Here is a 25,536-nt window from a genome sequence, read left to right on the forward strand (position 1 = left end):
GTTTCTTTTTATACAGTGACCAATTTGGATATAGAGTATTTATTGCATGAATACTGTGAACTAACTTGCAGAAAATGTAAATTTTATATGTTAAGATGGCATTCAAGGAGACTTATTTGGGTCGATCGGTGATATATACTCGAAATCTTGATACGCCCATGTTTCAAATTGGATCATTTGACTAAATAGCCCATTGTCCTTCCGTCAACATTATAAGCCTCTCGATAATGATTTTATGTAAATGGAGCAGTATCAATAAAACATCATTAGCGCGGTTCGTCCCTGATCCATTATACAGTCACGAGCATTAATATGTATACACTTTGGTACCATGTCACATTAACTTTTTTGACAAATTGAACTGTAAGTCTCACTAAATGTCAAATATGTTAGTGCGTCAGAGTCCTAAAGTGGGTACATTATATTTCTTATGACTATACATTCAAAAAGCCAAAAATATAATCATCCACTTCGTACAGGCGACAGATTAGAGCCGGTGTCGTTAGCTATCAGAATACCATTTTATTGGTTAATAAAAAATGCTTTAGTGTAATTGTAAGCGTTACTTACCTACTTCGATCGATAGAATCTTGACTGTTGAATTATTAATAAGGTACTTAACAATGTTTTAATTATCTTATTTCTGATAAAGTAATTAAATAAACACCTATATAATGTATTTATTTTATTTTTATCTATTTTACATGATCTATTTACAAAGCCTTTTCTTTTCTAAATGACTTCTATTTTCCTCTGGGATAAGCAGAGATCACGACGATAATAATATTATTATGATTATTACGTGCTCAGCAGTGAAAGAAAACATCGTGAGGAAACCTAAACCCTAACGTATATTGGGCTGGTTGTTTCTTCGCAAGTTGGAAGGTCAGATAGGCAGTCGCTTCTGTAAAAAAGCCAGACCTGTCAAATCTTCAGGTTATGTAAGCGGACCCCGTGTAAAACAGGATAACGCTAGGGTAAATTATAAGAAGCCCACTAAACCACTGCCTTGTTTGTCCCTAAAAAGTAGCATGGAGAATGCTACACCGACAAGAGCGTGGCTCTTAAATTAGTGATGATGAATGATAAGCAGAGACCACGGAATTCAACTGACTACTTTTGCTTCATCCACTTTCATCAATAACTTCTAAAAATCATATCTTTCATGCATACATTTTCCTTTAAATCTTTCTTTTCTTATCTTTTATGCATAAAAAATGCATTCTCGCCGATTTAGATTACCTACCTCTTCCTTGATCTGGCTTTTCTTTAAAACATCCTGGATTTGATCGCGATATGTTTGCCTAATCCTTTCCCTTCGGACTCCACCAGGTTACAGTCGCCGCACATCGGAAAATCATAGATACACAACTATCTTATTTGTTTAAGTTTTCAATCACTATTTTTTGATAAAATATCTGATCTATCTATCGTGTTTTAAGGCTTTCATGTTTATGTAAGTTATATATAAGATTTTATTTAACGTGTCCAAAATTCAGCCAAAATAATTCTTAGCTTATATTAGATAATTCTCATCCGCCATTGAATGAAGAGTAAGGATCAATTACTTAAATAATGAAACAAGAATTCTATAAATTATTAAAATGTACTCATTTCAGGATTTTATAAGTATTACAGTTTTAGAAATGCAATCTTGTTATGTAACTCATAAAACTTTTGTGTAACTTAATATTTATATTCATTATATTAGGACACCACCTCAACAACCTTCACAAATACTTCATATTCCAACTTCAACTTGCTTGTCAAAGCATTGGCGACAGTATTCAGCTCCCTCGTGCCTTTGAAGCTATAGTACGATCCTTGCTTTTCTCCGTCTTTCACCTTCAAGCTCGGGGGGTACCTGGAAAATTGAAATTACTGTTTAATAAAAAATAATCAGTGGTGTTTTTGCTGAACTTTATGTAAATTTTTCTCGGGTGGCATTTGCTACTCAATATGGACAGAAATGGAGCGCTGAAGGCTAAAGGCCCACACACATCTGAGTTGCTCTGAGCATTGTCTGAAAGAAGTGGTGCGAACTAGATAGTGATATTCGCTAAAGCTGAACGGTCAAAATTGTCGACACCCGGAGAGTCGATATCGAGAAAATGAATTGTTTGAATTCTTAGAGTACTGGTGAGCTCGGTTTTCCTTCACAGGTGGAAAGGTCAAACAAGCGACTTCTATACAAAAAACTGCACCTGTCAAATCTTCAGGTTAGGTAGGCGGACCTTGTGAAAATCGGGATTATGCTGGGGAGACGACGATTTCCCTAAGTATTTAGGATGTATTCGGAAGCCATAACAGGGGGTTAAAAAAGCCACATCAAATCAATTCATCTAAAAAGCAATATCACTATCTGACATTTGTTTGCATTGCGCACTTACTATTACATGCGCAAATGTCAAATTGCAATATTTCTTTTTTTTAGATGAATTGCCTCGATGTGGCCTTTTTAACCCCCCAGTTCACTAAACCATCATGATCTTTGACGAAAGAAATGATGTCTACCCATGCACATCTTTGCCGTAGTTTTACATTGTGCCACAAACGCAATATTCTTTGAGTAACTCATAATCACGATAATCTACTACCTACCTAGTATAATTTTTATTTTAAAAAGTTAATCCTAAATCGCACTATATGCATATTTTGCATATCCCGCCTGTATACGACTTCAATAATGCCATTTTTGGCATACTTTAATTTTGAATGTGAGCTTAGATTGGAAGACCTGATTTACATTTTAGGTTTTTGTAACATCCTTGATGTTACTTTTTAGTTAAAGTTGACAATCCAATATAATTTTATTGGTTTGGATTTTATTAGATTAAATTAAAGAATTGAATTAAATTAATCTAACCAGTACCGAATGTGTCATAACATAACAACCTGGCCTAAATACTAAACACCTATCTTTTAACTAAGTATCAAAAGCTCTAATCTTCTTCTTCTTCTTCTATCGTGTAGGTTGTGAGGCGGAGTACCAACCTCATAAACTCTGGTGTCAGGGTTACTATTGAGCCGCCAAAGGCCCTGACATGGCTCATGTAACGACTACTTATTTACTTCAGTAAGTAATAACCGGGACCAACGGCTTAACATGCCTTCCCAAGCACGGATCATCTTACTTTCGGACAATCTGGTGATCAGCCAGTAGAGTAAGTAATTTGTTTGTGATATGTCCCCACCGGGAATCGAACCCGAGACCCCCGGATGGTGAGCCCAACGCTCAACCACTGGACCATGGAGGCCGTTAACTCTAATTAAAGAAAGAGATATTCATATTTATCTAATACCAAAAGATTAGTGCAGTAGGAATCCGATCGTGAAATTCGTTCGTTCAAATTAAATTATACTCACTGCGTAACAAATTCAGTTTGGTTTTGCGACGGTGATAAATACCGGCACTTGAGAGCCACCTCCTTGTCGGAGTACACCTTGCTGTAGTGGTTCGAGCTGCCCTCAGAGGTCAGGTAGTCAGACGATGTGAACTCATTCACCAATGATTTGATCACTTTGTGTATATAGGGATATCTGTTAGCGTAACTCTTGCGGCCTATGTATTCGATCGCATTCGGCCCTTTACCCCCCGGACCTCCAGGACCACCTGGACCCTTTGGACCACCTGGTCCAAATCCACCTTGTCCTCCATTTCCACCGAAACCTCCGTTCCCTCCAAACCCACCATTTCCTCCAAAGCCACCATCAGGCCCTACTTGGTGGATATACCGATAGTCTCCATCGTCAGTAGGATAAAGGCCTTGCCTGTAAACGTAAGTATATTTTCCTTCATCTCCGGGAATATATTTGCCTTCGTTTAAGGGTCTGTAGTATCTACCATCATCGTTATAATTATATTTGGTTGGATTGTACTTCCCATCATCAAAAGGCGAGCATTCTACGAGGGTGCCGATTAACAGCACAATCTGAAATAAATAATTCTAATTTTATTTAGATTTACACAATAAAAAATGCCTACGTATATATACGTCCCCTCAATCAACCGGAGCTGGTACAGAGCATACTCCACCACGCTGCTAATAGGTCCAGACCAACAACTTAACGTGTCTTCCGAAGCATGGACTCATCTTACTTTTTCGGACAATCAGGTTATTCAATCTGCAATGTCCTACCCACACAAAAACAGTCTCAAAAAGTGATTTATAACCCTAACCTCCACAACGTGAGCCCAATTGTTTAAGCACTAGACCACGGAGGCTGCTACATAAGGCGAGTCAGTAAATGTCTTAGCTTAAATGTCATCCGTAATTTTAAAACCAACAAAAACTCATAAGAACGTGTCCAATTATAATGATCTATTAGAATTGAGTAAAACGTGACAGGTAAGTTATACGAAACATACTCACAAGCTTCATGAATGTCAACATTGTTCTCAGGTGAGTGGTACGTATGCTCGTGTTGCTCGATGTGGCTCAACTCGGATGTAGGATGCGGCGACCGCTGAGGTTATACTCAGATCTGAAACTAGACCGGATACGGTGCATAGGTCAAAAGGAACATTATACAAAACAAAAATCTATCAAAAAACGTCTTTTCCATTGCCACACTATTAACATTTAAATCTACAATAAATTTTATTTAAGACGTACCGTAAAGTGGAACAGAATCCTTAAATCAAGGTGTGACGAGGTCAGGCAGATGCATTAGCATAGCTTATCGTATTAAAATAGTTCCTTTTTGACTTTGTAATTTGATATTTATCAAACACTTTTGCACTGTTTGGATACGTCGAGGATTTTTTAAAGTCGGGAGCGCGGCGCAAGGCACGACCGACTTCAGAAAAGTCGTAATTCTCATAACATGGAGTGCACGCGGACCTCCACACATCGATTTGCATAAAATAAAAATGCAGTGACACAAACCGCATCATATCACACTCCGCATTCTTGGAACCTAATTTTATTTACATCTAAATCGGTGGCGCCATCGTTGTTGTTGCAAAGAAAAATCTTTACAACTCTAGCTCATTATGTGCCTACATCAATAATAATTAGCTATAAATATTATTTCATGACAAACAAAATAATATTTTCTATGAACACATTTACAACGTTTAACATTGTAGCGTTTAACAATAAACTTCTTTGAAGTAGATGCTAACAGATTAACAGAGTCAGCGGAATCAATTGTATGACACTTATATTTAGGTAGCTATACTAGCTACGTGATTTGTACGCCTTCTGTAGATAATGAGTATAGGTCAAAAATTCAGTGGCATGTTTCACTAAAGTAGATGATAGTCCATAAATTATTGAGTGGATACCATTTACCATCTTACCTGATTTTCAAAACAGAAAATAATGCTTAATTAATATGTTATATTCCGAATGTTTTAATAACAGTAATAAATAGGTAGCTGGGATGTCGTTAATATTTTACAGCACCTTACAAAAGTATGTTAGCTAAAAACGAATAAAATTCAGATGAATAAGAAAGTCTGACACAACAATAATGCCTTTTGCACTTTTAAAACTGTATGTGTGTGTACGTGTGTAAAAGCAAAACCCATAATGTAGTATAGAGCACAATAAATATAATTTATCCTTCTACTTCACACCTATTCTATGACAATCGACCTATTTAAAATGATACAAAAATCGATAATTCTACAAATGTGATCGTAAATTGCATTAAAGTATAGAATTGTTTGTAAAAACAAAGTTGTTATGGACAGGACAGGTCAATAGTCCATGATATACGTAGTGGAGGGGATAGAAGGACAAAAGCTTTTTTGTTCTTATCATCGTCAAACAATACTACGCATTAGACAAATATGCATTCGTCCCGAATCCATATTACGTACTCACACTTATAGAACAAACCACTAAAGCCTCTTTTTGAAAAATTATATTCATATGTTTTTCTTCTTCAAAAAAAACGATTTATTCAATTATTTTTATTCCGGGTAAAATAAAGACTACAAACCTGCCATGAAAATAGTATTAAACAGCACTTTGCGAGGTCTATAATCAAAACTCGCAATAATAAAGGTTTTTAGAAGATAGTAATTTCTAGGTTATAAAAACTGTTGAGTTTCTAGTTCATATATGTAGTCCCTAAAAAGTCATCAGCATATAAAGTTCTTGCAAACATTCATTGAATTATGAAATAATGATCGTCTATCAGTTACGATTGAGCAACCGCTTTACACAGATTATAACTTTACAAACTAGTGGCTGGATTTGCAATCGTTAGAGAACTTTTACTAAAACGGGACACACTCAGCAACAGAAAATTCTAACTTGGTCCCTGAATGGGAACATACTTCACCGCCTTTGATTGTGGTTGGTTGGTCTTCGTTTTCTTAATCATATATTATTATATATCTTCCCCAAAAGACATAATATTATTATGAGTTTTAGGAATTTTTGCTCTTTAATTCACTTGTCTTTAATAAGTTCATAACTTGTTGTTAGCTGACACTTGTTGAATGATAGCTACTTGTTAATTATATTTTATTTCAAAAAATATATTGCAGGAAGTGACAGGTGATGAAAACAGAGTGATGTGGAGATTCAAAATATCTATTTATTTTTATTTTAATAAAGTTGATTCAACACGAACAGCATCTCTTACATTATTAAACATAATGAACTAACATCTAGAGGTATAAATAGGTACGACGGGACTAGATTTACTTGGGAATGTGAGCGCCGGAGGGAACGAAGCCGTTTTCATCAGCAGTGTAGTCTACCCTGTAGGTGACACCATCAGGGCCAACGTATTCAAAGAATCCTTTGACCTTCATACCCTCGTTTTCGTTGTCAATCTTTTCGATCTTGCCGGCTTCTTCAGCGAGAATCTTGTTCTCAGTTTCGTAGAGGTAGTGATATCCGTCGGGCTGGACGTCGGTCTCCTGGCGGATGATGCCATGCAGGTAGTCGTAGTTGCCAGAGTTGGCGGAGCCGCTGTATTTGCTGCCACCGACGGAAGCGGAGGCTGACGCGCCGCTACCGAAAGCACTGCCTCTGCCGGCGCCAGCGCCGACGGCACTGCCTAGCCCGCTACCGACGCCGCTAGCGGCGGAAGCCTTGCTGCCAGCTCCAAGCCCGCTTGCGAACGCGCCGCTGCTGGCTCCGCCGAATCTGCCACCCGCACCTCCGAAGCCGCTGCCGCCAGCACCACCGGCGCCACCAGCACCACTGAAATCACAAGCAGAAACAAAATAGCACATTTGATATATTTATTTTACAAGGCAATTATATTCGCTTGTTTTTAAGATTAACCCTAGATTTTGCAGATGTTTTGTATCGTGAGTTATCACTTGATCGTCCTCTCTAATTGCACTGTCATATCCTTTCCCTCCTATACTCAATCCTCTTCGAACACAAGGAAAGCAGTTGTTTGACTCACCCTGCGCCAGGTCCATTATCAGGGGTGTATTTGCCAGCATCACTGGAGCCAGAGTATTGACCTCCAGGGCCGCCGCGGTCACTGGATCCGGTGTAGTAGCCGCCACCGGAGCCGCGGTCTCCACGGTCACCACTGTAATAAAACAATACTTATTGAATACGTATTATACATATTTTAATTACACACATACATAGCTTCTATGCCGGTCTGGGAGCAAACAAAAATGTAGACATGACTTATTGTAGATTCGCCCCAAAAACATAGAAGGCCAGGAAGGAAATCATTTCCCGCCTAATACTATATTCTGTGATACAGTATGGTGGTTGTCGCACATTAACCATCGCAGAAGTATTATACCTCTATTACCATAAAATTATGGCTGACCAAATTCTTTCATGTAAGTAATGTAAACTATACCGTATAATGCCTATGTAGACAAAATAAAAATATCCTTGTTTCAAAATAGATAGTACTAGTAACTAGGAATTACTATGAGTAATATAAAGGACTATTTAAAATATAGAATTAAGTATAATTTTTCCAATATTACAGCCCTTAGATAAATGATAAATTGTAAAAAGCGTTTAAAAATATTTTGAGATATTTCGTCATACCGGATTTAGACTAAAACGTATTGTGTCCGGAGTTTCCAGATCACAAAGCAAACAAGCTGGAATGTAACGAATGAAAAATAAATATTTCGATACATCTTGACCTCATAAAATAAACATTAATAAATCGTTTTGTTTTTTTTAAACTTTGCGTAGGTCTGCAGGTAGCTGAAATGTAAATAAATTCTAATCGGTGTAAAATCGGAAATACCAACTAATGAGAGACTGTTTCTCGGTATATTTTAAAACTTTAGTAGTTATTTAAATCGTTTGGAATTTAAGATATTGTTTGAAAATAACAGAAAAGATATTGACAAAATGTAAACACAGATCTGTAATGCTTATTATTCCGTCAGCGTCGTACTTACCAGGATGGATAAACTTACACTTAAGTATGTAAGTTACTTGATTATTTATTGCTAAAGAGCACAAGTAGACATAAAAAGCGTAAGTTAATGTATTCATCAGTAACAGATTTTATGTCAACAGGGAGCATTAAGTGTCCACCTACGCCCCAGGTGTTAAAAGTACGGCACGTCTGTGGGTGCCCAGGTGGGTGGCAATCAATGCCCTGTTTATCAATACTTACATATTTTTTTCAATATTACAAGAATATGTTTATCAAAACTGCACATGTAAATTACATGTTGCAAGTGTCAATATTAATTTTACAAGTATATTTTACAGTCTACTTCTTTTGATAAACGTAATTTACATGTACTTGTGAGTAACTTGTAGCTTGTGAACGTGTAGACTTGTAAGTTTGGATAACACGGCAATAGTCTTTGGGCGTTGTCTTAGCGGATTACGTTGAAGTAAAATAGCCAAAGCTGGCCTTTTTTGACTTGACTTATTGTAGATTTGCCGCAGATGGCATTAACTACTTCGCCGGAACCAAAGCTGGCCGAAAGCCATATGCAAGTTAGGATATATACTGGGTGTTAGTGACATCGTAACGAATACCGAGGGGGTTCATTCAGACCATGATTCTGAGTTAAAATCAAGTGGAATTTTCCGTCCGTTTTTTTTAGTTTTTTTAAATTATTTTCAATTCTATACTTTTGCGATGGAAAATTCCACTTGATATTAACTCAGAATAATCAGATGAATCATCCCTCTCAGTATTCGTTACGATGACACTTTCACCCCGTACAAGTACATACGGTAGCCATATAAGTAGGTATGGGTGTTAGTGACACCGTAACGAATACTGAGGGGGATGGTTCAGACCATGATTCTGAGTTGATATCGAGTGGAATTTCGTGTCAAAAAATTCATGAAAATTTTTCTTTTCTTTTTAATTATTTTCCAATCCATACTTTTGCGACGGAAATTTCTACTTGATATCAACTCAGAATCATGGCCTGAACCACCCCTCAAAGTTTTCGTTACGATGTCACTAACACCCTGTATAGGTTTTCGTTAAAAAAAGGACCATAGGATTCTTGTAGCTATTTGTATTTAAGTGCTTGGATAACATCACCACGCATAATTTTGTTAAGAAAATGGGATTATTTAGGTCTATGCCTAGATAGTTACTAGATACCAGGTTGCGAAATATCTTATTATTTTTAGGGTTCCAAACCTCAAAAGGAAAAATGGAACCCTTATAAGAACACTTTTTTATTAGTAACATCTTAAAATAACTTAGATACTAGATCCTTGTAGACTATAGAGTTGTTAGGAACGTATCGGCCACAGTCCTAGCGGTTAGGGTTGTGACGGTCCGCGTTGTCATAACTGCTAGGGTAAGGTGATAAAGGGTGGGGCTATAACATCTTAAATAACTTACTTGTAAGCTCCAGAGTTGTCGGGAACGTATCTGCCAGAGTTGTCGCGGCTAGGGTCGTAGCGACCCGCGTTGTCATATCTGCCAGGGTTGTACCGGCTCGGGTCGTACGAAGCCGCCGAAGCGGTGGCTACCACACGCTTGGGGGCGCTAAATTGGAAGGGCTGGTACCTGAAAATAATTTAAGAACGTTGTTATTAAATGAATGATTACCTAATAAATGTTGACCAGCTTTCAAAATACACTGTCAATGGCCAAAAAACATTAATTATATTTTTTGACCTTCGATAAACATTAGGGATAGACGTGTTTTTTTTCTTAGGTATATACACTACCTCTATAGTTTATTCGAAATAAAAGTATTTCTTTAGATGAGATAAAACATAATTCTATAACTGAAAAAAATTACCTTCCAACCTGCGCCAGACTGGCGGACACGCACAGACAAAGGATCTAAAACAAATCATAAGCACTATTAGTTCAACGTAACACCTTTATTATACTATATGTAATCTATTCATAAATATGATAATCGGTTATTATAATCATAAAGTAAACATCATCACTTAATTTTATTTAAACACATGCTAATTGAACCATAAACTTAATAAGCACTTTTATTTATTTTTATTTCACCTAACTTACCACGAAACCCCTCATTTCAACCCGCGATAGCCTACTTGAATGTGCTAATTCACAACACTGTGCCTATTTATACCTTTTTTATAGTTTTATATAGTTAATTTTCATGTCCAGTTCGTCTCATTTACAATATCTCACCAGACGTATATTCATTGATACGCCGTTTCTCAATCTTCGCGGCATCGACCTCAGTGATTAATTTCCTCAATACTTACTTTGAGAAAAAATGTCATGAGCAGTATTAGAAGTACAGCTTAGCTTGATAGGTCATTACTCACGCCGTGACCCGTACGAGACTGCTTAATCATAAAAAATAAGCTATCAAGATTAATATATAATTTCAATTATTAGTCAAAGACAATGACCTTCGTTTTTTTTTATTAAGTACACGAAATAACATATTTCATTAGTATGCACTATAGATGTACCTAGTTTTAAAATAACATAGCATATTTTATACGACTGCAGGACACAGGCCTCCCCTCAGCCAACTCAAATTCAAATTCAAAAATATCTTTATTCAATAGGTAACATAGTTACACTTTGAATTTTTACATTACGAACATCTCATCCGCCTAAAACTACTACAGCTTCTCACGACCTGTATAGCCGGGGAAAAGAAGCTGCAAGAAAAACCTCGGCACAGGGCCCTAGACGTTCTTTTTAAAAAAAAACAACATTATTGTTATACAATTGATTAATTTAGCTGCCTAATATCAGTTGTCAGACAGTTAATCCCATGCATTCATATCTTTTAAATAATCACTAACCTTATAATAACCTTTTTTGCAAAGTTCATGTTTAACTACTGTCTTGAAACAGTTGATGGTAGGGCTGGCAGAGGAAGACCGAGAAGGACTTACGATGACCAAATTGGAGATGTCCTTAGAAAAGGTTCAATACGATCTACTCTGAACCGGCGTACGTGTATGAAGCGATTGATGAATGCGGAGGAAGCAAGAGAAGTGTGTCAGGATCGAAGCAAATGGAATTCTATAGTCTCTGCTTACCCCGGTGGGAAATAGGCGTGAGTTTATGTATGTATGTTAAATCAGTTGAAAGGCAAATTCTGAATGTCAATGGGAATCTTATTGTAAAAACATTGCCCCTTAAAAGATTTAGTGAACTTATGTAATCGACTGACTCGTAAAGCAAAGCAAACTGTAGGGACTTAAGTTGTCTTACTGTATTGTACTTTTTCGGACAATTAGGTAATCAGCCTGCAATGTTTTATCCAAACAAAGGACAGCCTTACAAAGTGATTTCGACAATATCCCCATCCCCATGGACGTCTGCCACCAGATTTTGAGCAGTAGAACATGATGGCTCTGCATGGAGGCATAGAGCGACATTAATTTTATGTATATTATAGATATAATAACATAAAACATAAACTGCCTATATACGTCCCACTGCTGGGCACAGGCCTCCCCTCAATCAACCGGAGGGGGTATAATAAATTGTTTTAATTTAGTAAAATAAATTTAGTAAAATAAAAGTATAGATATAATAAATTGTTTTAATTCAGTAAAACAGCACTTGAGTATTTTACCGCCTTATAAAAAAAATCATAAGCCTATATTCGTCATATTGCTAGGCACAGGCGTCCCCAAAGTGATTACAAAACGAAAACTAAAGATAATAAACACCAGGTTTAAAATTTAGGTCCCGCCACAAAAGCGTTTACTCAGTTATTGTTTTCTGTCCATAAAGTTTGAGAAGCAGTTCTAGTCTACTAATTAATTATCAAGTTTACCGCATCTTTAGAACCGACGGACCGGTACAACACAGTATGCTTACATTATGTCGTCAAGGATACGTTTTCCACAAATGTCAATTTGTTACTTTTTATGCTAATACAATAAAATAACTACAAAAATTGAATCATCGTGTCGTGATTTATGGAATCAAAATAAATCCCCATGTTGTTATATCCGCATTTGAATTTTAGGACCACAATAGATATGAAAATAATCGGGCCATTAGCATATCTGTTTGAAAAATTTTGATTTCTATTTTCACGTCATGACCGATGGGGAATAATAAAGTTTTTTTTTAAGTTCAAGGATTTACTCAATACAAAACTTTCATAAAATACTTTCGATTGACATTTATATTCCATTTCTAACACACCCGCACCGCACCGACACCCGCGCCCGCATCCGCACCGCTTAACAATTATTAATTACTACCCTCTCTTGTTTAAATGTTGAATTGTTATTAGAACTGCGCTAGATTACCCACTATCAGTTTTTTTGTAGCCAATTGTTGTTATTTAGGACCTTTACTGCCAGACACTTGACACACTTTAAACATTTTAAGGGTTTCAGAGTTCGGATTTGGATTTTAAATAAATAAATGGAGAATGAGGGCTGATGGGGATGGTAATTCACCTCACAACCCACACGATAGAAGAAGAAGAATAAAAAAATAAATTATATCGATATTTGAAGACATCCATTTACTTTAAACCAGTAATGAAAGTTTATATAAAAAAGAAACCTACGATAAAATAATTTACTAATAAAAAATATTTTATTTTTCCATTGTCTTATGAATCATTTACGAAATCAGGTGTACTAAACTACAGCTAATATATATTTTAACTTGGCATTATACGTGAACCCTGGTATTATCTAATTAATTTGCATAGAATTATGTCACAAATTGAATTATATACATACAAATATTATAAAATTAAGTGAGTACAGTCGCTTCAGATAGTCGTTCTCGTAAAGCAGCTTCACTATTGAAGTACTGTAGTTTTACGTGCCCAGAGCTTTTAATGAATCAAAAAGGATCACTTAAAATATAGTAGTATACACACTCACTAAATATTATATTACAGTAGTACAATTGTGAGTGATCCTTTCTGATTCACTACTCTGAATCTAGAAGATGACGATATGCCTTGAGAGTCCCTACTGATAGTTGTCGGTAAATTCAAATGTGTAAAATAAAACTACATATTAATATATAATATGGTTAAGCTTAACCTAATGGTTAAGGCTTCGTGTTCCACACATCTGCAAAGCCGCATATTTTTTTGTGTACAAATAATAATAATAAAAAACATTTTCTAATATCCCAATCCCAATGACACCCACAGCACTCCGCATTGGTCCGACCAAATAGGTTAAAAATGTCAAAAATAATAATGTACTACCACAGAAATATAAAATTAAAGGCTTTTTTGGGCGAATGTTCTCAGACGTGTCATCAAGCGGGTTTAAAGTTTAGAAGGCGTTAGTGTATTATTTTGTTTCCGTGATAACTAATTGGGTCAGAATAACATTAAGATCTTATTATTATCTTTAAAAATCTCAAGGTAACACATACTCAAGGTAAAATATTGGTCGAGCCTTTAAAAGAGCACTCGTCGTAAAAGCAATAAGTAATTCTTTCGAGAGATAGAAAGAGTTCGGAACACTAAAAGATATTTCACACGTAATAATTGGTGGATCACTAGAATTCGAAATGTGCCAACAGATTACTTACTTTTTATAATTTTCACTTCATTCGTTGATTTGGTAGAGCTTTTTATTTAAAAAAAAATATCATATTAACTGAATTGATTTGACTTATTTTATCTGTGCTCGTTCAACTTGAGAATCTCGTGAATCTTGTTTTTAAAGAATGCAAGAGTATGTAAAACAGACAGATGGAATTTTTGGCTTTAACCGGTCCCTACAGATAGGTACCATAAGCGTAACACTTTTGTAACTTTAAAATATCATAGACTTAATAAATTCTAGCTAAAGAAATCGCTAGATGAGTCTAGTTATTACGGTTCCTGGTTGCCTTGAACGATAAAACCTACTATGTTTACTCCTAGTAGTCCCTGTACATCACAGAGAATACATCGGTCGCGCTGTTTACCTATCCCCAAAGCTCACACTTTTTTTCCAAATAAATAATTACGCAACGTTAATTTTTTAATAACATTGCCTCATAAGTAGGTACTTTTCTTACCTCATCGCGTCTTCTCACTATATATAGAAGCGAAGCCTAATTGGCATCGGTGTATGCCTCATTATGAGCCATATTCGTATGATGGACAACCTTGCCCAGCAGTTATCATACGAATTAGATGTAATCCACCGGTTTAATCGGCGCGATGGCTGACCTGTTGTTTGTATGATGATTTGTATGTGTTTAATTTGTATGATGCTAATTCACACGTGCAAAACAAATGAACTCGTCAGTTTTATGTTGCTCGTGATGACATCTCGAGGAATGTTGGTAATTTCAATTGCTGATGTTGATATAGTCAGCAATACAATTAAAAATTGTGTTCATTCATCGGAGTAAAGTGTTGAGGAGAGGGAGCAGAGCCAAGTAGTCCACTCAATAACACATATATACATAACTCAAACAAAACTCACGCATACTTTCCACCGGGGTAAGCAGAGACTATTGAATTCCATCTGCTTCGATCCTGACTCAATAGACAGGAAATAATTTAATAGATAATAAATACGACACGCAAAAACGAACAAACAATAGTTCGTTAGACATATCTAATTAAATTGGTAGTTACGGTTATAGCTACAGTCATTCGGAATTTGCGAGTTGGAAAGAAATGCAATAGTTATAGCTCTTGGCCGTAATGGGCTAAATGACAGGGTCTAAGGTAAATTATATAAAATTTATAATAGTAATAATAAAGCAACAAAAAAATCTTATTTATATACAATTCCAAGTTACCAAGCCAATCTAAGACCATTAAAATCAACCTAAACCGACAGAAAGCTTGGTGGATATTTACTACTTTACAATGGATATACCTCTGATTACCCCATTGGGGTAGGTATGGTCGTGAGCTTATGTTAGGTTATTTTTGACTAATTTAGGAATTTTAATTAAATTATATAACACGACACGACATTTAATTTTGACTACGTTTATTTGTTGTCGTACATGTGTTTCTGTACAAATTCCATAGAGAAATGTATCGTTTTGAAGTTACGTAAAAAGTATCTTATTTGGCTATGTTGTCCTCTTGCCATTAGGGTGGACAGAGCCACCCGTCATCAAAAGTCATTGAGGGACTTACCAGGCTACGTTCCTTAAAAACAATATAGATGGCGCTGTACAGTTTTTCCTTCGTTTAATCTTCTAATTTTATGAATAACAGACATATGCAACTTTCATCTTTGTTTTTAGGCCGGTCATAGGATGGGTGACCACAAAAAAAAAGTTTTCATCTCGAGCTCCTCCGTGCTTCGGAAGGCATGTTAAGCCGTTGGTCGTGGTTGCATTAGCAGTCGTTATTAACCACCAATCCGCACTGGGCCCGCGTGGTGGTTTAAGGCCCGATCTCCCTATCCATCCATAGGGAAGGCTCGTGCCCCTGCAGTGGGGACGTTAATGGGCTGGTGATGATGATCTTTGTTTTTGGGTTTCAATGATGACCCTTTTTATTACATCCAGGAACAATTACATCATAATTCTATACATAATCTGATCCAAATGTCAAGCAACAATCACTTTTATATATGCTTCAGCTATTTAGATTGTATTTTGGAATAATTATGAACCCGAGTAATGAGAAAATAGGTAGTTTACATGTTAAAACTGTACAACGCCATCTGTATTGTTTTTGGGGAACGTAACCTGGAAAGTATCTCATTAGCATTTGGTATTGTGCTCTTGTCTGAATAACCCCGCATTTTTATTCTTTTTGATTATTCGATATGGTCTAGTCTAGATCGCATAATGTGCCAATAAACTAATTTAAACCTGAGTATTTGGAATTTGCTATCTGTAGTTTAATATTAAGTATATAATTCGCGTAGGTGGCACGTAATAGAGAGATCCACTATTATAAAGGCCACCATTGGCATTTTAATAGATAATAACAAGTAAGTAAGTCATATAGGTTTCTCCATCACTTTATGGAAAATATCTGATGAACACACGAAGTATAAGTATTCTTCGTCTTCGTTTAGAAGTCTAAAACATAAATAATATTTAAAAATTATTACTATTTTTATGTGGTAAAAATATAAGTAGCAAAGTATTTTCACCTTGAGAACGCCTAGTAATTAATAATGAACTAAATATCACCCGTGTGTGTCAACTCATATTATTTCTGCAGGCGTTACTTAAAAATCGTTAAAGAAACAAGTCACTACCTACATTACCATTATAGACGGCGATATCACGTTGGTCTAACAGAAAACTCGGTGAGGTATGTATGCTTAGATCATCTTGCGATTGATGTAGATACTTCTGACTACCCCAGTTGGGATCGTGATTTTATGTTACCCTCATCATCATCAATTTAAGAGCCACGCTCTTGTCGGTGTAGCATTTTCCATTCCAGTCTATCAAAGGCCAATTACATTACCATATAAGTATAATAGAAAATTCCCATAAAAATAGAATGGTTGAAAAATTAAGTAGTAGCGAGAGAGACATGATAGCCTAGTTGGAAGAATGCTTGACTCTCACTGTGACGTCGCAAGTTCGAATCCCGACATTCATTCTTGGATCATAAAGATTATCACGTGCTCAGCAGTGAAAGAAAACATTGTGAAACCAACAAACAGGCAGTTTCGTGAGAAACAGGATAACGCTAGGGACATGATGGTGTATTTTAGGTCATAGAAGAATAGTTGATACATACCACCCAACAAAAATTCTTTAAAAGCTTCCAATTTATTTAAAAATATAATGAGAAATTCATTTAAACATTATTGATTCATTAGGAGCTTACCAATACACTCGTAAGTGTGTTTTAAACTGTAACATACTTACCTAAGTGAAGACACCCCGTAAAGAAAAGTAAGGATTTTTTATTTCATTCAGATCTATTAAAGATTCTGTATAAAATCCTCAGCATTTCTATCGCACAATCAGCTAAGTAATTAGTCTGTGGTAATTAAATAAGACTAATAATAAATTAAGTAAGTACAGATCTTTAATCGTATACTGCAATGTTTCATTTCGGCTTAGGTGGTAACTCACACACTGTAAACTCGTCCAGTGAGTTGCCTGCTTTCAGATTATTAGTGGTCATCACACCCAATACTTTAGCTGATTGTAGGTTTTTTATTTGTTTTCGGAAACATTTCGCGGGACTATAAAGGCTCGAAACTTTGGAAGGTATGGATATTATTATTGCTAGTAAATTTTAACCCACTGCTGGGCAAAATCCTCTTTCATATCTTATATTTACATAACATAAATATAAACAGCTTATGTACGTCCCACTGCTGGGCACAGGCCTCCCCTCAATCAACCAGAGGGGGTATGGAGCATACTCCACCAAGCTGCTGCACTGCGGTTTGGTGGAGGTGTTTTTACGGCGAATAGCCGGGACCAACAGCTTAAAGGCTTATCTTATATTTATTTATTCTAATTTCTAGTGTACTTTGGATTGGCATATATATGGATAGCAAACATTAGTAAGTATTTGATCATGATTTGATCGGATAAATTGGGAGAAATTTCTCTAGAGCAATAAGGCCGCCCAAATTGTACTGTATACATGTGTTTTGTCTGATTGTTGAAATTTTAGTTTTGTGCAATAAAGTATATTTGATTTAATTTGATTTGATTTTGAGGGCTGAGAATTATTTTCCGAAACAAATTGGGTAACATACTTGTTTATATTTCTTCACAATTTGTAAAAAATGCAGTGCAAAATATTGATTTTTTGTTGGTATTTTACAATAACGTTATAATTGCTGAAGCCCCCTCCCCCTAGATTTCTCCTAATATGTACATACCAAAATTAGTCTGCAAGTCTACGCATGGTTACTGCGTAGGTACAGCTGACACATAACGTCTTCTCAGCTGAGGATCTCGACTATTTTTACATTGTTAATTCCCTTCTTTCTATTTTTCGCGGACTTGTGCGTCCTCCGGCCAGTCCCTCCGACAAGAGCCCAAATCGTCACGCCATGCCTTTAGAGATCTACGACGACGCCTGTGACCGTCATGAGGTACTCAATGCGTGACAATCCGTGGCATGTCCACCCAATCCCACTTTAATGGAAAGAGGAGGGGAAGGCCAAGGCCCAGCAGTGAAATCATGTAGGCCAGATCAGATAAGAATTTTCCTTGTTTATCTTCGCCATCATCACCGCGGAGCCGTGGCAGCTCAGTTGGTAGAACGCTTGCCTCTCACTTTGAGGCCGCAGGTTTGCATCCAGCACAGGCCTAAACAGATGATTGTCGAATTTGTTTTCAAATTCATGTTTGGATTTTAAATGATTATCACGTGCTCAACGGTGAAGGAAAACATCGTGAGGAAACCCACATTACAGAGAAATGCAGTTTCGGTGGTATGTGACTTAGCCTGTATTGGACTGGTTTTCCCTTCGCGAGTTGAAAGGTCAGAGAGTCGCTACTGTAAAAAACCGGACCTGTCAAATCTTCAGATTAGGTAAAATACTAGGGAAATGATCTTCGTCATCATCAATATAATCCTAATCCTAGTAGATTAGTGATTAATAAACTTACGTTGAGTCACTAGTCACCAGTAGATAACTTTATTACATTATTGTCCAAAGATAGATTCTATTGACCTGTACAGGATCAGGTTACACGCAGAACGATAATAATAAGCGAAAGGAAGCTAATCAATTAAAAACGATATTATGGCACAACTTCTGTATTTTATTTACACTACATTGTTGTAAAACAAAAACAACAACAACTTATTGGTAATTATATTTCTGGTAAGTTCAGCGGTGGGTAAAGCCAGGGTCGGATTTAGTAGACGGTAGAGTCCTTGGGAGCGTGGGTGCGGAGGTACTCGATGGAACGGGCGATCGCCTCAGGTACGGGGGGACCCACGGGAATGAGGTCGCTCTGAAATTAAAAAAAAATACATCAGGCAAATTAAATAAATAATTCTGTATTCATTTTTACAATTCGTCTACCCATCACTTGCCAGTTGAAAAATGCTAACGTTTATAGATTCAGTTTTTAAAATCATTATTTCCTATAAGTACAAAAAAATGGTAAGAGTAATATCAATAGTTGAAGCTAACGATTTCTCTAGGAATTCGTAGAGTCAGCTGAGCTACTTTTCACACTACAAAATTAGGGAATCTGTTGCTGTTTTAAAAATGTTTGCATGCTTTGTTTGAGTGCTAAAGAATAATTGATTTGTTTTTTATCTGAAATAATTAGATTTTTTATATGACTACGCTTGAATACTTAAATAGGATCCTCAAATGTTTCAATTCAACAATTCTTCTGTGCGTTACGGAGAAAACTCGGTTAGTAGTGGATCTATTTATTTCTTAATTACCGACTACATTACAGAAATTAAACGTGCACGTCTTGTCACGATGGTTTAGTAAGTCACCGAGACATTCGGGTAATTATATAGTACATTATATTTTATTTAAATAAATGTATCTCACCTGGGGCTGGTATCCATTCTCGTCGGCGACGTAGGTGAACTGCACGGGGGTGCCGTCGGGGGCGGTGTACTTGTACGCGCCTTGTACAACCTGTCGATAACAATCTCGCTATACACTTCTCTTCTATAATATTTAACTTAATTTTATTAGGGGAGCTTACGGCCAAATTTACAAAGTAATAATAAATAATTAAACGCTAATTGATAAACTACCGTAAATGTCAGAAAACGTAAGTATCGGGTAACGTTCAATCTAAGCAAGCTAGGAAATCAAATCTAATAGTACCAAGTCAACTTGTACTCTAGGTTTAAACATATACTTATCAATACTTTCTTGGAAATAAACTTCTAATTATTATTGTTTTATTTAGACTACACATAACACTCATTACGGGGCCAATAATCTTCCTTAATAGGGACCGGACCTGAGAAAACGCATTTTGGCATTCAGATTCAAATTATCTTTCTTTAGTTCTTTATTTAATTTAATCATGTTATTCCGATGATATTGAAACTAAATTAGTGTCTTTATTCTACGGATTGAATGCAAGTTTAGTATTATTTTAAACGACAGGTATTGAACCTAAGTACCTATCACTTTTATAGTTTACCTATTGTGATCAAAACAGTATGAGATACTTACGACAGCTTCAGCGTCTCCGACCTTCTTCAGGACGCCGCTAGCTTGAGCCACGATACCATTGCCAGTCTCAACCCTGAAAGTAAACCACTTTATTATAAAATTGCAACTGGATAATACCAAAGTTTTATACAGTAATTTTGTATATTCACTGCTCGTTAATTCATTCAACTTTAAAGAATCGTTTCTGTACTTAGAAACAGAATCAATATTTAAAGTTAAACGGAACAGAACCGTCAATTATCCACGGAATATTTTGTGTTCTCATTATACAATTATCAGGCGTTTTCAATTACTTACTCGTATTGGAAGCCTTGAGGGTTGACGTCAGAGGAGGAGCGGACAATTTGGGCTTCCTGTTCGTTGCCAGAGTAGGCCTTGGCGACAACTCCAGCGGCGGCGCGGGCGGGGGCGCTCACCACCTGGGCGGCGGCGACGGCGGCGTTAGCAGTCACTTGGGCCGCAGCCTGGAACGGCTGGTAAGCGCGCTGGGCTGGGCCAGCCATGGCGACGCACACGCAAGCAGCAAGGATCTAGTGGGTGGAAAGTTTATGGTAAGGAAATGTTTGTCTCGTTAAAATGTGAAACTCAGCTTCTCAGACTCAAGCTACGTTAAATCTGTACAACGCTATCTATATATTTCCTGGGGAACGTAGCCTGGAAAATCCCACATTGAGTATTTATCATAGAGAGTATATTTTAAATTCAGTATTAAAAAATATTTCTACTCTGTACTGAAACCAGTCAGTTTAATTATAAATTAATAAAAATGCTTCTAAAAAATTTATGTAAATTCCTCATAATTTAAAAAACCCTTCTTATTTTTTTTTATTTTTTTTTTCTTCTAATAGGTACATATTATTATGAGTTTACATAAAGTTAAAACTAATTTAGGGCTCCTTAAGAGTCCTAGTTATAGAAACTTAATTATGAAACCGTTGCGATACCTAAAATATCATTAACTCACCAGGAATTTCATATTGAGGTCTGGTCTGTTCGACTGTCAGAAACAACAAGTAACCACACTAGGAAAGTTCAGCTTATATATTAAAATAGAAGTTAGAAAAAATATCACTTCCAATTATCAGGGTGTTGACTTTTTGACAGCGACCTTGTAGCCTGGTTGTCTTATTAATCTGTAGATTCTTATTTCAGAAGTATACGTAATCACTAGCTCGTTGGGTGGGTCTGTAGGTAACCCCTGAGGTCATATTTTATTCTAATGATCTGCGTTTAGCCGTTTACGGTTGTAAAAGTGACATTTAATTTTATAATGTACTTTTATCGCAACTTGGCCGTTGTCAAGGCCGTTATTAAATAAAGAAAACTTTTTTATTGGATATTAAGCAGACAAAAATCTCACTAAGTAGGTAAATATTAAGTGGATAGATTTTGTAGAGAAGTTATAATTAGAAAGCACGTAAGTTTTTTTTTTATGTAGGTGTTGTTAAATAAAACAGGATCGAAAAGCCTAATCTCGACTGATAGGTATATCACTATGCTAAAGAACGTCACAACATCGCTTCTGTACTTTGACAGATCTAACTCGTAACGCGAATTGAAGCAACATTAACATTATCTACTTATATTGAAATATCACTTACTATTAATACCTACTTATTAATTAGTTGTGATGATGTGTTCTTTGTAGGCCTTCGGAGGGGCTAAAAAAGCTAAAAAGCAATATTGCTATTGCTATTCATTTTTGAGGTAAGTGTGCAATGTTAACAGATGTCAAATACCAATATTGCTTTCTTAGATGAATTGCTTAAATGTGGTCTTTTTATACCCCTCTGAGGGGAAGCAATAGAAAAAATATAAACTTTTTTTAAGTCCCCGCATATGGTACTGTAATACTGCTTACATGTTCAACAAGAAAGTGAAGATTAAAGATTACAACTCCAATTACCTGGAAAGTTATTACATACTAAGATTCCTGGCACAGTAGTTGCGCTACAGTACCCAAATATAGATGAAGGGCTGACAAGGATAGGTTGGTAAAAAGTCAGTGGTGCCGATTGTGGCAGATATATTTTTTTGTTTTTATTGCACTCACCCGTGCTTGGGTAAACTCACAAAGAGAAAATTACATTTAATAACATCTGTCTCAGACAAGACTGCGAGCTCAAGAGCTGCCGGTTTAAGTCCCGTCCAAAACAGATTTTTTCGTTTTAATTTTCTCTTTGTGAGATATAAAATTGTTTTTATTTTAGTTTAACTGCTCTAAGTTCTGAGTTTTTTATTTTATTTACCTATTTACCTATCGCATTAAAAGACAGCACTACGTGTTACAAGTGGTGATTACAAGTTATTTTACTACCTGTTTCAATACGAATACGTATAAATAAATATATTAGTTTGTCCATTTAGTTTCGTATGTTCTATTTATGCAAAGGAATTATTTCAATCGAACAGCTAAGATAAATAAAATGATACACGGATGACAGATGCCATTAACAATGATCTTAATAAATAAAAATAGTGTGCTAATAGTGTGATCTCAGATTTAAGAATTTAAAAAGACAAAGAGAGTTGGCTCTAAAGTGCTAGTCATTTATTACTATAGGTATATCCCGTATAGGCATTAGCATAATTTACAATACAATATGATAATTCCAACAAACCATACCTACCGTTCCCATCTCGGGAGGAAAGGCCTGCCTTCATCAACCCGAAGGAGTACAGAACATGCATTTCGGTTTTATGAATGGGTCGATGAATATATCTTGGCTTGTAGTCAGACCAAGTTGAAGAGCTCTGAGAGCTGGTACTGTAAAACAACCACATGGAAGCAATTTATCTAAAAGCAATATTACTATTTCACAATTGTTGACATTGCGCACTTAGCAAATGTCAAATGTGGCCTTTTTAGACTACCAGCTCTCAGAACTCTTCATCTTGGCTTCGCGTGAGTTCCGAAAACCTAAAAAGTTATTAAAAAGTTATATATAAATATAATATTACTACATAAATATAATATATTACATACATAATAATATTAATTTTTAATATATAATAAAAAAACAACTTCGGTTACAGGATGTTGTTAATTAAGGGAACCTGTAATTTTGCTGAAGATATAAGTAGAAAAATATACACGTGCTTCTTTTGTACTAGATACATTTACTCCTTGTGTCAACGACCTCTTCTGAAATCATTCCTAAACACGCTGATTATGTAAAACACGCGAATAAGATTATAAATAAATAATTAAGAATATGAATTAGTATAGTATCAATTTCCATAATTTTCTCTCAATGAAGTAACAGAGCGCGTCAATAAAAAAAGATCGCTTAGTGTTTATTGCGCTCTAAAATTACACCTAGATTGTCTAAACATGTTTTTATAGATAATTAAGAACACATTTTAATATAACAAAGTATCTATTGAACTCATTAATAATACTTACTTACATAAAGATAATCTACATCAGAGACATAATTGTCAGGATATAGGATTTTATATTTAAAATCTTGTTTAAATATTTTTACCATCACCGGAAGCCATTTATTTATGTTATAAATTCACAGTGATATCAGTCAACTATTGGAATCTCTCGCTCAGATGGAAATGATTTTTCTTTACGTTCATTTATCATATATTTATTATTATACATAGACCCACGTCAGCATTTCTCGTCGAGATGGCAGAACCATAAATTATCAGTAGCAACATAAAGTAATTCATAACAAATTAATTATATATAATTTTATCTACGTAAGAGAGACCTTTGTTTTTCACTCGTGTGTAACATCTCTAAATTAGGAGCATCCTAGTTGACCTTCGGCGCACCTACCGGGCACGAATCTGGAAAACAAGCTATTAAATGTCTACATCGTAAATATTGGAGAGGCGACCGCAGGCCTCTAAAACTAGTTCCTTCGTGTAAATGTCAACGACTATTATTACCACCTCCACAACAGGTCACCAGGGTCAGACGGCATCATCTGCACTCACAAATCACGCAATCAATGAGTGATGTGGATACAGATAGTCGCCACTTAGGATGCGTTGCTAGATGCCACCTCGCCGCTCGAGTAACATCAGAGCTGCAGAATTATGAATGTCCTTTATGATGATTGGATCGACTCCATTATTGGTGATTTGAATGGGCGATTGGGATAATCAGTTATAAAATAGATACGATTTAAAATAGTTACTAATCTATGAAATTTAAAAAATAATAATGAAATCAATCGTCATCTTTGTGTTAGAAGCACGCTTGACGTTTTAAACATCACAATTCCAGTGTATAAATAAAATTGTAATTGATATAACACATTTTCGTTAACAGTAAAGAAAAAACCTTTGAATGAAACACGTGTGCTGAAAACAGAGAATATTTTGAATATCTGTGAAATTTTGCGATAACTTGCAATCGTTATTATAGGTATAGGTATAGCAGTCATAGAACAACTGTGTAGAAACAGTCTTATTTCTCGATTCATTTGTTTCTGCCAGGTTTTGCGGGATTTATCTACAAATTGGGTCCATACGACATTAGCCGAGCTAGAACCCTTTTTAGTTTTAAGTCTTACATTTCATATATGTTCAAATTTTAATATTAAGAAGTTAATGTAACGTCTTAAACCTAAATAAAGATTTTATCTATCTATCTTCTCTATCTAAATTCCAAAAGCCGTTTAGAGAAGTTAAGTGGCTGTTACTAAAAATATCAAAAATATATCATATTAATATTATTAAGAGATAGCAAAAGGTTTATGCAGGTATATGCAAAAGGGCCATAACTACATGTAGACCCTTTTTCTTTGACATTGTTGTCGTTAAAAATATTTACAAAATAAGCTCTATTCTACAAACTAGTTTTGGGCTGCATAAATGTGCAAACATTTTGGCAGATGGGAAAGCCGTTGTATGCGTACTCCATGTAAGAGAAGAGCGCCATCTCATAATACTTCATCGAATTTATTACAGTTCGATGTCGAGTTTAAAAGACCAAAATCGATCAACACACCTACGATGTAAATGATTCACAGACAATGCGCTAGATGGCAATATCAAAATTAATTTCATTTCTGAGACTGATGGTGCCTTAACAAAAAAGTAAGAAAGGCGGGTCTATGGGGCGATG

At 35.8% G+C, this 25,536-nt stretch overlaps 3 protein-coding genes across 4 annotated transcripts; all 3 read right to left on the bottom strand.

The window, feature by feature from the left end:
* Positions 1–1,587: 1,587 nt before the first annotated feature.
* Positions 1,588–4,808, bottom strand: LOC126366768 (translation initiation factor IF-2-like). 2 transcript variants are annotated; one of them, XM_050010009.1, is made up of 4 exons: positions 4,617–4,808; positions 4,374–4,485; positions 3,367–3,932; positions 1,588–1,864 (listed from the first exon to the last, which is right to left on the bottom strand). In XM_050010009.1, the coding sequence occupies exons 2-4, from the start codon at positions 4,392–4,394 to the stop codon at positions 1,708–1,710; spliced, it is 744 nt and encodes a 247-aa protein (XP_049865966.1). In that variant the 5' UTR covers positions 4,395–4,485; positions 4,617–4,808; the 3' UTR covers positions 1,588–1,707. The 2 variants fall into 2 exon arrangements, with proteins under 2 accessions (XP_049865966.1, XP_049865965.1); XM_050010008.1 differs by having other exon boundaries at positions 4,374–4,491.
* A 1,727-nt stretch (positions 4,809–6,535) lies between these two features.
* LOC126366763 (larval cuticle protein LCP-30-like) lies at positions 6,536–10,512 on the bottom strand. The gene is made up of 5 exons (XM_050010004.1): positions 10,426–10,512; positions 10,190–10,233; positions 9,784–9,951; positions 7,381–7,512; positions 6,536–7,169 (listed from the first exon to the last, which is right to left on the bottom strand). Exons 1-5 carry the CDS (start codon positions 10,438–10,440, stop codon positions 6,662–6,664), a joined length of 867 nt encoding a protein of 288 aa, XP_049865961.1. The 5' UTR covers positions 10,441–10,512; the 3' UTR covers positions 6,536–6,661.
* An 8,517-nt stretch (positions 10,513–19,029) lies between these two features.
* Positions 19,030–21,444, bottom strand: LOC126366778 (larval cuticle protein LCP-17-like). Its single transcript, XM_050010025.1, has 5 exons — positions 21,412–21,444; positions 20,745–20,977; positions 20,448–20,520; positions 19,806–19,895; positions 19,030–19,245 (listed from the first exon to the last, which is right to left on the bottom strand). The coding sequence occupies exons 1-5, from the start codon at positions 21,421–21,423 to the stop codon at positions 19,147–19,149; spliced, it is 507 nt and encodes a 168-aa protein (XP_049865982.1). The 5' UTR covers positions 21,424–21,444; the 3' UTR covers positions 19,030–19,146.
* Between the last annotated feature and the right edge of the window lie 4,092 nt (positions 21,445–25,536).

The sequence above is a fragment of the Pectinophora gossypiella genome, chromosome 5, assembly GCF_024362695.1.
Source record: "Pectinophora gossypiella chromosome 5, ilPecGoss1.1, whole genome shotgun sequence".
Lineage (NCBI taxonomy): Eukaryota > Metazoa > Arthropoda > Insecta > Lepidoptera > Gelechiidae > Pectinophora > Pectinophora gossypiella.